The sequence below is a fragment of the Lagenorhynchus albirostris genome, chromosome 3 (genome assembly GCF_949774975.1).
Source record: "Lagenorhynchus albirostris chromosome 3, mLagAlb1.1, whole genome shotgun sequence".
Taxonomy (NCBI): Eukaryota; Metazoa; Chordata; class Mammalia; order Artiodactyla; family Delphinidae; genus Lagenorhynchus; species Lagenorhynchus albirostris.
Genome location: NC_083097.1, coordinates 81,230,061 through 81,242,260, shown reverse-complemented (window position 1 = coordinate 81,242,260; position 12,200 = coordinate 81,230,061). Strand labels below are relative to the sequence as shown.

At 40.9% G+C, this 12,200-nt stretch overlaps 1 protein-coding gene across 2 annotated transcripts in view; it reads right to left on the bottom strand.

Annotated features, from left to right (window-relative positions):
- FAM174A (family with sequence similarity 174 member A) overlaps positions 1 to 10,670 on the bottom strand; it is a 35,449-nt gene extending 24,779 nt beyond the window's left edge. For both annotated transcript variants that reach the window (XM_060146169.1, XM_060146170.1), the window contains exon 1: positions 10,078 to 10,670. In XM_060146169.1, the coding sequence (XP_060002152.1) occupies positions 10,078 to 10,517 (440 nt within the window). In that variant the 5' untranslated portion in view covers positions 10,518 to 10,670. The remainder of the gene's footprint in view (positions 1 to 10,077) is intronic.
- Positions 10,671 to 12,200: the final 1,530 nt, after the last annotated feature.

The following is a 12,200-nucleotide window of genomic DNA, read 5'->3' as shown; positions in this document are numbered from 1 at the left end:
GCTTTGTTGTCACAACTATTTTGGAAGTTGGGGGGTCAAAATGGGCATTCACCAAAATGAATAGTTTTCATCCCATAATCTGGAAGCAAAAAGCATAAGTTCTGAACATTGCCCAGACATTGTTAGCATCAGTCAAGCTTTGGACATCAGGTGGCCAACTAAATTTAGGACTTGGACTAAATGAATGTACTAGATGCTGGTTAAAGAGTCCAGTTTTTCTTAGCCATAGGTTCAGAATTTGGCTGTTAACACACAATATTAGTGAGTCACCCAACAGAATCAGACTGAAAAGACTGTACCCTTCTGAGCTTTACAGAAATGAAGATAGAAAATCAATGGCGATAAACAATTATATATAAGATTATACATAAGGTGGAAGCAAAATGAAAAAAGATCATCCCCCAAAAGTTATCATCAGACCCATTATTTATATGTATATGAAACATAACACTTAGGATACTCTGGATATTTATAGAAAATATACAGACACCATTAACTAACAATTATATAGTGGGAAAAGTAATTACTGCTTCAATTTTCTTCTAATATTTCTTTATATCAAGAAGAAAGTCTCAGTTTAGTGGTAATATGTCTGTAACACCTCATTTTCTAACTTCCTCTTTAATAGAAAGTGGGCCTGGATTTGCTGGGTTTTGTGAACCAACAGTATATAACTCAAATAATATTGTTTCCACCAGTGGTTCTCAAATGTTTTGATCTTAAAATTCCTTTCTGTTCTTAAAAATTATTCAGGACCCCAAAGAGCTTATAAATATGTGGATTATATATATATCAATTATGTGGATTATTAATATGTTAATTAAACCTAAGAAAACTTTAAAATATCATTTGCTTTTTAAAATTAGAATAAATCTACTACATATTAACATAGTTTTTTGTGAAAAATACATTATCAAAAAGAAAACAGAAAAATGAAAATTGGCATAGATTTAGATTTTTTCAAATCCCTTTAATGTCTGGCTTAAATGGATAGAACTAGATAGAAAATGAAAAGAGAGAAAATAGAAAACAGCTAGATTTTCATATCTGCTTCTGCCTTCAATCATTTGCAATGTATTGTTTGGTTGAAGGATATAAAGAAAATCCAGGTTCATGTAGATATGAGCTTGGAAAAGGGAGGTGCATTTTAATAGTGTTTTCAGATACTGGTGTTTATGCTATTTTGATAGTACACCAAAACTCAACAAGAAGTAGTTTCTTAAAAGCTAGTTGCAATGTGCAGTTTGAAACTGTATCAATGAACTTCTTGTGCCCTATAAACTTAGAATGTATTATTTTGAAAATAGTTTTGATCTTGCAGATCCCCTGAAGAGGTCTCAGAGAACCCTCCCACCCTTCAGGGTTCCCTGGACCACATGTCTACCACTGGCTTACATTGTACTTCTTCAATCAGTTATTTAAGCCAAGGGATGTTGGTTTTCTGTTCACAAAATAATAAATAGATATGTTTAAAAGGAAACTTTCAGTTTAAATAAATCCACTTAAAGAAATATATGAAATAGTAGAGGGTAGGCAGTTACAGGAAAAAATGTGAAATAGTTTAGAAAACAAACCAGTGCATTCCTATAAACCTACCCTCTACTGTATTTGTATAGGAGGAAACTACACAGTGCTTCCTCAGCTCTTCTCTTGGCTGGCTCCTTTTAACAGTGAGGTCTTGGCTCTGCATGTCAGCTCTTCAGAGAGGTGGTACACAACTAACCCAGTTAAAGAGGCTTTATTATAGATTTCCAAATCAGTCTTACTACATAGTTGAAATATTTTAATATCATGATTGATGCCATAAAATAACTTTACTTCAGTAACAGTGGAATGTATCAAGTGGAAGTTACTTACAACAGTAACAAGTGTCACTAATTGAATTACATAATTCCTTTTCTACTTGATAAGGCATTAAGAGGAGTAGAAAAATAAGTGACAGTCTTCTACTTTTACTCATAACCTGGTACAACATAAAGACCTGGTCTACTTCATCTAAAGGTTGATCATAGTCTTAGGACACAGACATAACGTTAATGGGAAAAAAAGTCAAACAAAGCAAACAATGGATTTTACAATCATAGATGGTCATTAGACTCCATGGGACACAAATTAAACCACTTTAGTCTTCTAGGTCAGTTTCATCATATATAAAGTGAAAGATGTCATTTACATGTCCATATCTGTACCAAATCTGAAATTTAAGTAATTCTATAATCTAACATTCTGTAGTAAGAATAGGCTAAAAAAACTATTCATTTGTAAGTTTCAACTTTTGAATGACTTAGATTTATAGATGAATTCATTTTGCAAAGGTTTTCTGTGTGTAAGATATCAAATTTATCCATTTACTAATTCAAATTTTTGTAAATTTAAAATCAGGATAGGATAGTTAGGATATTAAACATATGTACCAATATTAAAACAGGATCATATTTATGACATCCCCCCCGCATAGGTATCAGTTTTCCATCTAATCATGCAACCGGTAACACTTCGCATTGAAATATTTAGTGCTATGCAAAAGAATGCTAGATGTTTCTAACAGGGGCTATGACAAAGAGTGAATCATACAAAATTGTCAGTATTCCCGGTTAAAAAAGGTGGAATGTAAGAAATTTCATATGGTACAACTGAATTACTAAGGTGGTGGAGGGGGAAGATGGCGGAAGAGTAAGATGTGGAGATCACCTTCCTCCCCACAGATATATCAGAAATACATTTACACGTGGAACAACTCCTACAGAACACCTACTGAACGCTGGCAGAAGATTTCAGACCTCCCAAAAGGCAAGAAACTCCCCACGTACCTGGATAGGGCAAAAGAAAAAAGAATAAACAGAGACAAAAGGATAGGGACGGGACCCGCACCAGTGGGAGGGAGCTGTGAAGGAGGAAAGGTTTCCACACACTAGGAAGCCCCTTTGCGGGCGGAGACTGTGGGTGGCAGAGGGGGGAAGCTTAGGAGCGCGGAGGAGAGCACAGCAACAGGGGTGCGGAGGGCAAAGTGGAGAGCTTCCCGCACAGAGGATCAGTGCCGACTGGCACTCACTAGCCCCAGAGGCCCAGAGGCTTGTCTGCTCACCCGCCGGGGCGGGCGGGGCTGGGAGCTGAGGCTCAGGCTTCAGGGAGAGGTCTGAGCTCAGGGAGACGACTGGGGTTGGCGGCGTGAACACAGCCTGCAGGGGGTTAGTGCACCACGGCTAGCCGGGAGGGAGTTCGCCGGGAGGGAGTTCGGGGAAAAGTCTGGACCTGCCGAAGAGGCAAGAGACTTTTTCTTCCCTCTTTGTTTCCTGGTGCACGAGGAGAGGGGATTAAGAGCCTTGCTTAAAGGAGCTCCAGAGACTGGCACGAGCCGCGGCTAACAGTGCGGACCCCAGAGACGGGCACGAGACGCTAAGGCTGCTGCTGCCGCCACCAAGAAGCCTGTGTGCAACCACAGGTCACTATCCACACCCCCCTTCCGGGGAGCCTGTGCAGCCCACCACTGCCAGGGTCCCGGGATCCAGGGACAACTTCCCCGGGAGAACGCACGGCACGCCTCAGGCTGATGCAACATCACGCCGGCCTCTGCCAGCGCAGGCTCACCCCGCATCGTGCCCCTCCCTCCCCCCCGGCCTGAGTGAGCCAGAGCCCCCGAATCAGCGGCTCCCTTAACCCCGTCCTGTCTGAGCGAAGAACAGACACCCTCCAGTGACCTACACACAGAGGCGGGGCCAAATCCAAAGCTGAGCCCCGGGAGCTGTGCCAACAAAGAAGAGAAAGGGAAATCTCTCCCAGCAGCCTCAGGAGCAGCGGATTAAAGCTCCACAATCAACCTGACGTACCCTGCATCTGTGGAATACCTGAATAGACAACGAATCATCCCAAATTGAGGAGGTGGACTTTGAGAGCAAGATTTATTATTTTTTCCCTTTTTCCTCTTTTTGTGAGTGTGTATGTGTATGCTTCTATGTGAGATTTCGTCTGTATAGCTTTGCTTTCACCACTTGTCCTAGGGTTCTTTCCGTCCGTATTTTTATTTACTTTTTGAAAAAAATTTTTTCTTAATAATTATTTTACTAAAATATTTATTTTAAATAAAATATTTATTTTATTTTATCTTACTTTATTTTATTTTCTTTTATCTCCATCTTTCCTCCCTTCCTTTCTTTCTTTGTTTCTTTCTACTTTTTCTCCCTTTTATTCTGAGCCATGTGGATGAAAGGCTCTTGGTGCTGCAGCCTCCCAGCTCCATGTAATATCAAACGGCGAAAATCTCCCAGAGATCTCCATCTCAACACCAACACCCATCTTCATTCAATGACCAGCAAGCTACAGTGCTGGACACCCTATGCCAAACAACTAGCAAGACAGGAACACAACCCCACCCATTAGCAGAGAGGCTGCCTAAAATCATAATAAGTCCACAGACACCCCAAAACACACCACCAGACGTGGACCTGCTCACCAGAAAGAAAGGATCCAGCCTCATCCACCAGAACACAGGCACTAGTCCCCTCCACCAGGAAGCCTACACAACCCACTGAACCAACTTTACCCACTGGGGACAGACACCAAAAACAATGGGAAGGACGAACCTGCAGCCCGCAAAAAGGAGACCCCAAACACAGTAAGATAAGCAAAATGAGAAGCCAGAAAAACACACAGCAGAAGAAGGAGCAAGATAAAAACCCACCAGACCTAACAAATGAAGAGGAAATAAGCAGTCTACCTGAAAAAGAATTCAGAATAATGATAGTAAAGATGATCCAAAATCTTGGAAATAGAATAGAGAAAATGCAAGAAACATTTAACAAGGACCTAGAAAAACTAAAGAGGAAACAAGCAACGATGAACAACAAAATAAATGAAATTAAAAATACTCTAGAAGGGATCAATAGCAGAATAACTGAGGCAGAAGAACGGATAAGTGACCTGGAAGATAAAAGAGTGGAAATAAGTACTTCAGATCAGAATAAAGAAAAAACAATGAAAAGAAGTTAGGACAGTCTCAGAGAACTCTGGGACAACATTAAACGCACAAACATTCGAATTATAGGGGTTCCAGAGAAAGAAGAGGAAAAGAAAGGGACTGAGAAAATATTTGAAGAGATTATAGTTGAAAACTTCCCTAACATGGGAAAGGAAACAGTAAATCAAGTCCAGGAAGCACAGAGAGTCCCGTACGGGATAAATTCAAGGAGAAACACGCCAAGACACATATTAATCAAACTGTCAAAAATTAAATAGAAAGAAAACATATTAAAAGCAGCAAGGGAAAAACAACAAATAACACACAAGGGAACCCCCATAAGGTTAACAGCTGATGTTTCAGCAGAAACTCTGCAAGCCAGAAGGGACTGGCAGGACACATTTAAAGTGATGAAGGAGAAAAACCTACAACCAAGATTACTCTACCCAGCAAGGATCTCATTCAGATTTGATGGAGAAATTAAAACCTTTACAGACAAGCAAAAGCTGAGAGAGTTCAGCACCAGCAAACCAGCTTTACAAGAAATGCTAAAGGAACTTCTCTAGGCAGGAAACACAAGAGAACGAAAAGACCTACAATAACAAACCCAAAACAATTAAGAAAATGGGAATAGGAACATACATATCGATAATTACCTTCAATGTAAATGGATTAAATGCTTCAACAAAAATACATAGACTGGCTGAATGGATACAAAAACAAGACCCATATATATGCTGTCTACAAGAGACCCACTTCAGACCTAGAGACACATACAGACTGAAAGTGAGGGGATGGAAAAAGATATTCCATGCAAATGGAAACCAAAAGAAAGCTGGAGTAGCAATTCTCATATCAGACAAAATAGGCTTTAAAATAAAGACTATTAGAAGAGACAAAGAAGGACACTACATAATGATCAAGGGATCAATCCAAGAAGAAGATATAATAATTGTAAATATTTATGCACCTAACATAGGAGCACCTCAATACATAAGGCAAATACTAACAGCCATAAAAGGGGAAATCGACAGTAACACATTCATTGTAGGGGACTTTAACACCCCTCTTTCACCAATGGACAGATCATCCAAAATGAAAATAAATAAGGAAACACAAGCTTTAAATGATACATCAAACAAGATGGACTTAATTGATATTTATAGGACACTCCATCCAAAAACAACAGAATACACATTTTTCTCAAGTGCTCATGGAACATTCTCCAGGATAGATCATCTCTTGGGTCACAAATCAACCCTTGGTAAATTTAAGAAAATTGAAATTTTATCTAGTATGTTTTCCTTCCACAGCACTATGAGACTAGATATCAATTACAGGAAAAGATCTGTAAAAAATACAAACACATGGAGGCTAAACAATACACTACTTAATAACGAAGAGATCATTGAAGAAATCAAAGAGGAAATCAAAAAATACCTAGAAACAAATGACAGTGGAGACACGACGACCCAAAACCTATGGGATGCAGCAAAAACAGTTCTAAGAGGGAAGTAGCAATACAATCCTACGTTATGAAACAGGAAACATCTCGAATAAACAAACAAACCTTGCACCTAAAGCAATTAGAGAAAGAAGAACAAAAAATCTGCAAAGTTAGCAGAAGGAAAGAAATCAAAAAGATCAGATCAGAAATAAATGAAAAAGAAATGAAGGAAACGATAGCAAAGATCAAAAAATCTAAAAGCTGGTTCTTTGAGAAGATAAACAAAATAGATAAACCATTAGCCAACTCATCAAGAAAAAAAGGGAGAAGACTCAAATCAATAGAATTAGAAATGAAAAAGGAGAAGTAACAACTGACACTGCAGAAATACAAAAGTTCATGAGAGATTACTACAGGCAACTCTATGCCGATAAAATGGACAACCTGGAAGAAATGGACAAATTCTTAGAAATGCACAATCTGCCAAGACTCAATCAAGAAGAAATAGAAAATATGAACAGACCAATCACAAGCACTGAAATTGAAACTGTGATTAAAAATCTTCCAACAAACAAAAGCCCAGGATCAGATGGCTTCACAGGTGAATTCTATCAAACATTTAGAGAAGAGCTAACACCTATCTTTCTCAAAGTCTTCCAAAATATAGCAGAGGGAGGAACATCCCAAACTCATTCTACGAGGCCACCATCACCCTGATACCAAAACCAGACAAGGATGTCACAAAGAAAGAAAACTACAGGCCAATATCACTGATGAACATAGTTGCAAAAATCCTCAACAAAATACTAGCAAACAGAATCCAGCAGCACATTAAGAGGATCATACACCATGATCAAGTGGGGTTTATTCCAGGAATTCAAGGATTCTTCAATATAAGCAAATCAATCAATGTGATATACCATATTAAAAAAACTGAAGGAGAAAAACCATATGGTCATCTCAATAGATGCAGAGAAAGCTTTCAACAAAATTCAACACCAATTTATGATAAAAACCCTGCAGAAAGTAGGCATAGAGAAACTTTCCTCAACATAATAAAGGCCATATATGACAAACCCACAGCCAACATCGTCCTCAGTGCTGAAAAACTGAAAGCATTTCCAGTAAGATCAGGAACAAGACAAGGTTGCCCCCTCTCACCACTCTTATTCAACATAGTTTTGGAAGTTTTAGCCACAGCAATCAGAGAAGAAAAGGAAATAAAAGGAATCCAAATTGGAAAAGAAGAAGTAAAGTTGTCACTGTTTGCAGATGACATGATACTATACATAGAGAATCCTAAAGATGCTACCAGAGAACTACTAGAGCTAATCAATGAATTTGGTAAATTAGCAGGATACAAAATTAATGCACAGAAATCTCTGGCATTCCTATACACTAATAATGAAAAATCTGAATGTGAAATCAAGAAAAGACTCCCATTCACCATTGCAACAAAAAGAATAAAATATCTAGGAATAAACCTACCTAAGGAGACAAAAGACCTGTATGCAGAAAATTATAAGACACTGATGAAAGAAATTAAAGATGATACAAATAGATGGAGAGATATACCATGTTCTTGGATTGGAAGAATCAACATTGTGAAAATGACTCTACTACCCAAAGCAATCTACAGATTCAATGCAATCCCTATCAAACTACCACTGGCATTTTTCACAGCACTAGAACAAAAAATTTCACAATTTGTATGGAAACACAAAAGACCGCGAATAGCCAAAGCAATCTTGAGAAGGAAAAATGGAGCTGGAGGAATCAGGCTCCCTGACTTCAGACTGTACTACAAAGCTACAGTAATCAAGACAGTATGGTGTTGGCACAAAAGTAGAAATACAGATCAATGGAACAGGATAGAAAGCCCAGAGATAAACCCACGCACATATGGTCACCTTATCTTTGATAAAGGAGGCAGGAATATACAGTGGAGAAAAGACAGCCTCTTCAATAAGTGGTCTGGGAAAACTGGACAGGTACATGTAAAAGTATGAGATTAGATCACTCCCTAACACCATACACAAAAATAAGCTCAAAATGGATTAAAGACCTAAATGTAAGGCCAGAAACTATCAAACTCTTAGAGGAAAACATAGGCAGAACACTCTATGACATAAACCACAGCAAGATCCTTTTTGACCCACCTCCTAGAGAAATGGAAATAAAAACAAAAATAAAAATATGGGACGTAATGAAACTTCAAAGCTTTTGCACAGCAAAGGAAACCATAAACAAGACGAAAAGACAACCCTCAGAATGGGAGATAATAGTTGCTAATGAAGCAACTGACAAAGGATTAATCTCCAAAATTTACAAGCAGCTCATGCAGTTCAACAACAGAAAAACAAACAACCCAATCCCAAAATGGGCAGAAGACCTAAATAGACATTTCTCCAAAGAAGATATACAGAGTGCCAACAAACACATGAAAGAATGCTCAACATCCTTAATCATTAGAGAAATGCAAATCAAAACTACAGTGAGATATCATCTCACACCGGTCAGAATGGCCATCATCAAAAAATCTAGAAACAATAAATGCTGGAGAGGGTGTGGAGAAAATGTAACACTCTTGCACTGCTGGTGGGAATGTGAATTGGTACAGCCACTATGGAGAACAGTATGGAGGTTCCTTAAAAAACTACAAATAGAACTACCATATGACCCAGCAATCCCACTAGTGGGCATATACCCTGAGAAAACCATAATTCAAAAAGAGTCATGTACCAAAATGTTCATTGCAGCTCTATTTACAATAGCCAGGAGATGGAAACAACCTCCATGTCCATCGACAGATGAATGGATAAAGAAGATGTGGCACATATATACAATGGAATATTACTCAGTCATAAAAAGAAACGAAATTGAGTTATTTGTAGTGAGGTGGATGGACCTAGAGTCAGTCATACAGAGTGAAGTAAGTCAGAAAGAGACAAATACCATATGCTAACACATATATATGGAATCTAAAAAAAAAAACGTCATGAAGAACCTAGGGGTAAGACAGGAATAGACAGAGACCTACTAGAGAATGGATTTGAGGATATGGGGAGGGGGAAAGGTAAGCTGTGACAAAGTGAGAGAGTTGCATGGACATATATACACTACCAAATGTAAAATAGCTAGTGGGAAGCAGCCGCATAGCACAGTGAGATCAGCTTGGTGCTTTGTGACCACCTAGAGGGGTGGGCTAGGGAGGGTGGGAGGGAGGGAGACGCAAGAGGGAAGAGATATGGGAACATATGTATATGTATAACTGATTCACTTTGTTATAAAGCAGAAACTAACACACCATTGTAAAGCAATTATACTCCAATAAAGATGTAAAAAAAAAAGAAACTACTGCTAAAAGAACTTTTCTTCTTTTACATTTTATAAGATAAAGTACCCATATAATAAGGTCATTCTGCATTAGTATTAATTTACTCAAATAAAGATTGATTTAGAGGTTTGGTACTAATTTATAACTTATAAATGAAAGGGAGCAAGTACTGGTGGTTTAAATACTCCCAAAGGTACCACAGGCTTTTAAGACATTCATCCTCACAGTCTTTCACTCAGGCAGGCACCCATGATACTGGGGGTGGGAAGAGGGCAACGCCAGGTCAAAAGATAGCCCATTTCAGGCCTGCGAGGGAGGCTCATCGAGGCTTCGCCTCACCTGACCGTTCTGACGACGAAGTACACCAGCACCGCGCCACTCACCACCATCAACACGGTCAGGGCTCGTTGGGTCATGGGCCTGTCGCCGGGGTTGGGGCTCACAGCGAGGACGCCACCCACCGGGCCTTCTTCCCCCGCTTTCCCGCCTGGGTCTTCGGCTGCAAGCCCCGCACTGGGAGTGCTGCTATTGACGCCCTCGGCGCCCCGTTGTCCCTCGGCTTCGGCCGGAGCACGGCCCGGGGACTGGGCAGCTGTGGGGCCGGACGGCAGAGGTGGGAGGGTTCGCGGCCCACGGTCCGGAGGCATGGGATCCGGCACGGCCTCGGCCGCCTGCAGCAGTACCTCCAAGGGCCCTCTCAACTCAGGCAGCAGTAGCAACAGCAGGAGGGCGGAGGCAAGCAGGTGGCTGAGGCAGCAGCTACAGTGCGTCGCCTTCATTTTCCCCGGACCGCCCTCTCACCACGTGGGAGCTGCCGGGCCCGCCGCCCTGGCTCCAGGTGGGACCATGGGCGCAGTGAAGAACGAAGGGTGGCCAAATCCCGGGCTAAGACCCGGCCACAGCAGGTGGCAGAAGCGTCAGCGGCTGCAGCTGCCGGGATAACCGGAAGTTCGTACATCTCAGCAGCCACTGCTACCAGGGACGCTTTCGGTTGCTAACATGCCGGGGCTGGCGCGTTCCGTGACGTCAGGCGCGCAAGACCATCTGCGCACGCGCCCTGCCAGAGGCGCGGGGAAGAGATCCGTGGTTGGCTCACAAGTAAGAAAGTAAGCAAAAAAAAGGTGTTTAAAGTGTGCAGCAGCTCTTTGCATGAAGAAACCATGAGAGATTGGAAGCTCGTAATTTGAGTTCGTTGGTGCAGAACTGCAGAAACACAGCTAATCATTTATTAAGACCGACTTGACGTTTCCCTCAGCTCAGGTACAAATTTTAGACAGGTTTCTTCCTGCCTCTAGGTCGTTGACCTGTCTTTTCTTAGGGCATTTACGTTAGAAAACTTGAAACTGTACATTGATTCTCTGCATTTTTGAAATATAAATCTTTAAAAAAATTCTTGCCGGTGTTACCACCCAGGGCTGTCTTTCTTAAGGAACAAGGAGCCATCCTTTTGAAAAATGTCAACAAAGAAGATATCCCTATTCCCCAGTCTCTTTGGAAGGGTAGGAGCCTAACTTAGGCAGGCATCTTGTTTCAATTTGTAAAACTACCTTCTGCCACGAAGCTACGAGAAAATTTTACTTTTTCTTTGGGTAAGGTAAATTAGTAAACAGAATTGGCCTAAGAGCCTCCCTACTCTTAAAATCTCATAAGCTTTTTGTTATTTTCTGGTGAGTTGAGCTCAGAGTCCTGGCCCCTCTTCTCAATTGCAGTAATCTTGGATAAGTCTTCCTTGCCTGTTTAACTTTTTTTTTTTTTTTTTTTTTTTTTTTTTTTTTTTGCCGTACGCGGACCTCTCACTGTTGTGGCCTCTCCCATTGCGGAGCACAGGCTCCGGACGCGCAGGCTCAGCGGCCGTGGCTCCCGGGCCCAGCCGCTCCGCGGCATGTGGGATCTTCCTGGACCGGGGCACGAACCCGTGTCCCCTGAATCGGCAGGCGGACTGTCAACCACTGCGCCACCAGGGAAGCCCTGCCTGTTTAACTTTGACATCAGTAACATGGAACTTTGGTTTGAGCAGATGCAAACACACACCAGACCAGAAGTCAAAGTTAGTATTTGTTCTTTTAAAAACTTATTCATTCAACAAATTGTTTAGACGTTCTACTCCTTTCTTAGCACTGGGTCTGAGTATTGAATAGTAGGCAAGTAAGATATGATCCTTGCTCTCTTAGCACTTAGGTTCAAATGGAGATAACAGAATAAACACTTGCATTCATTCTGATTCTGAAGTGTGTGTTATAAATGACAAGTACAGAGTCCACAGTAAAAATTGTGTAAAGGACTATTGTAGGTAAGGTGGAGAGGATAGTGTCTTCTAGCTGCTTGGGGGTAGCAGAGCAATGCAGTTGCTCCTGCCACGTAGAATTGCAGGGACTAGGCCTCTTAATGCTGGGTTCCAGTGTGAGGAAGACCATCGGTGACACACCCTAATTTTAGCTTCCAACCTGGGCATTTATCAGTAA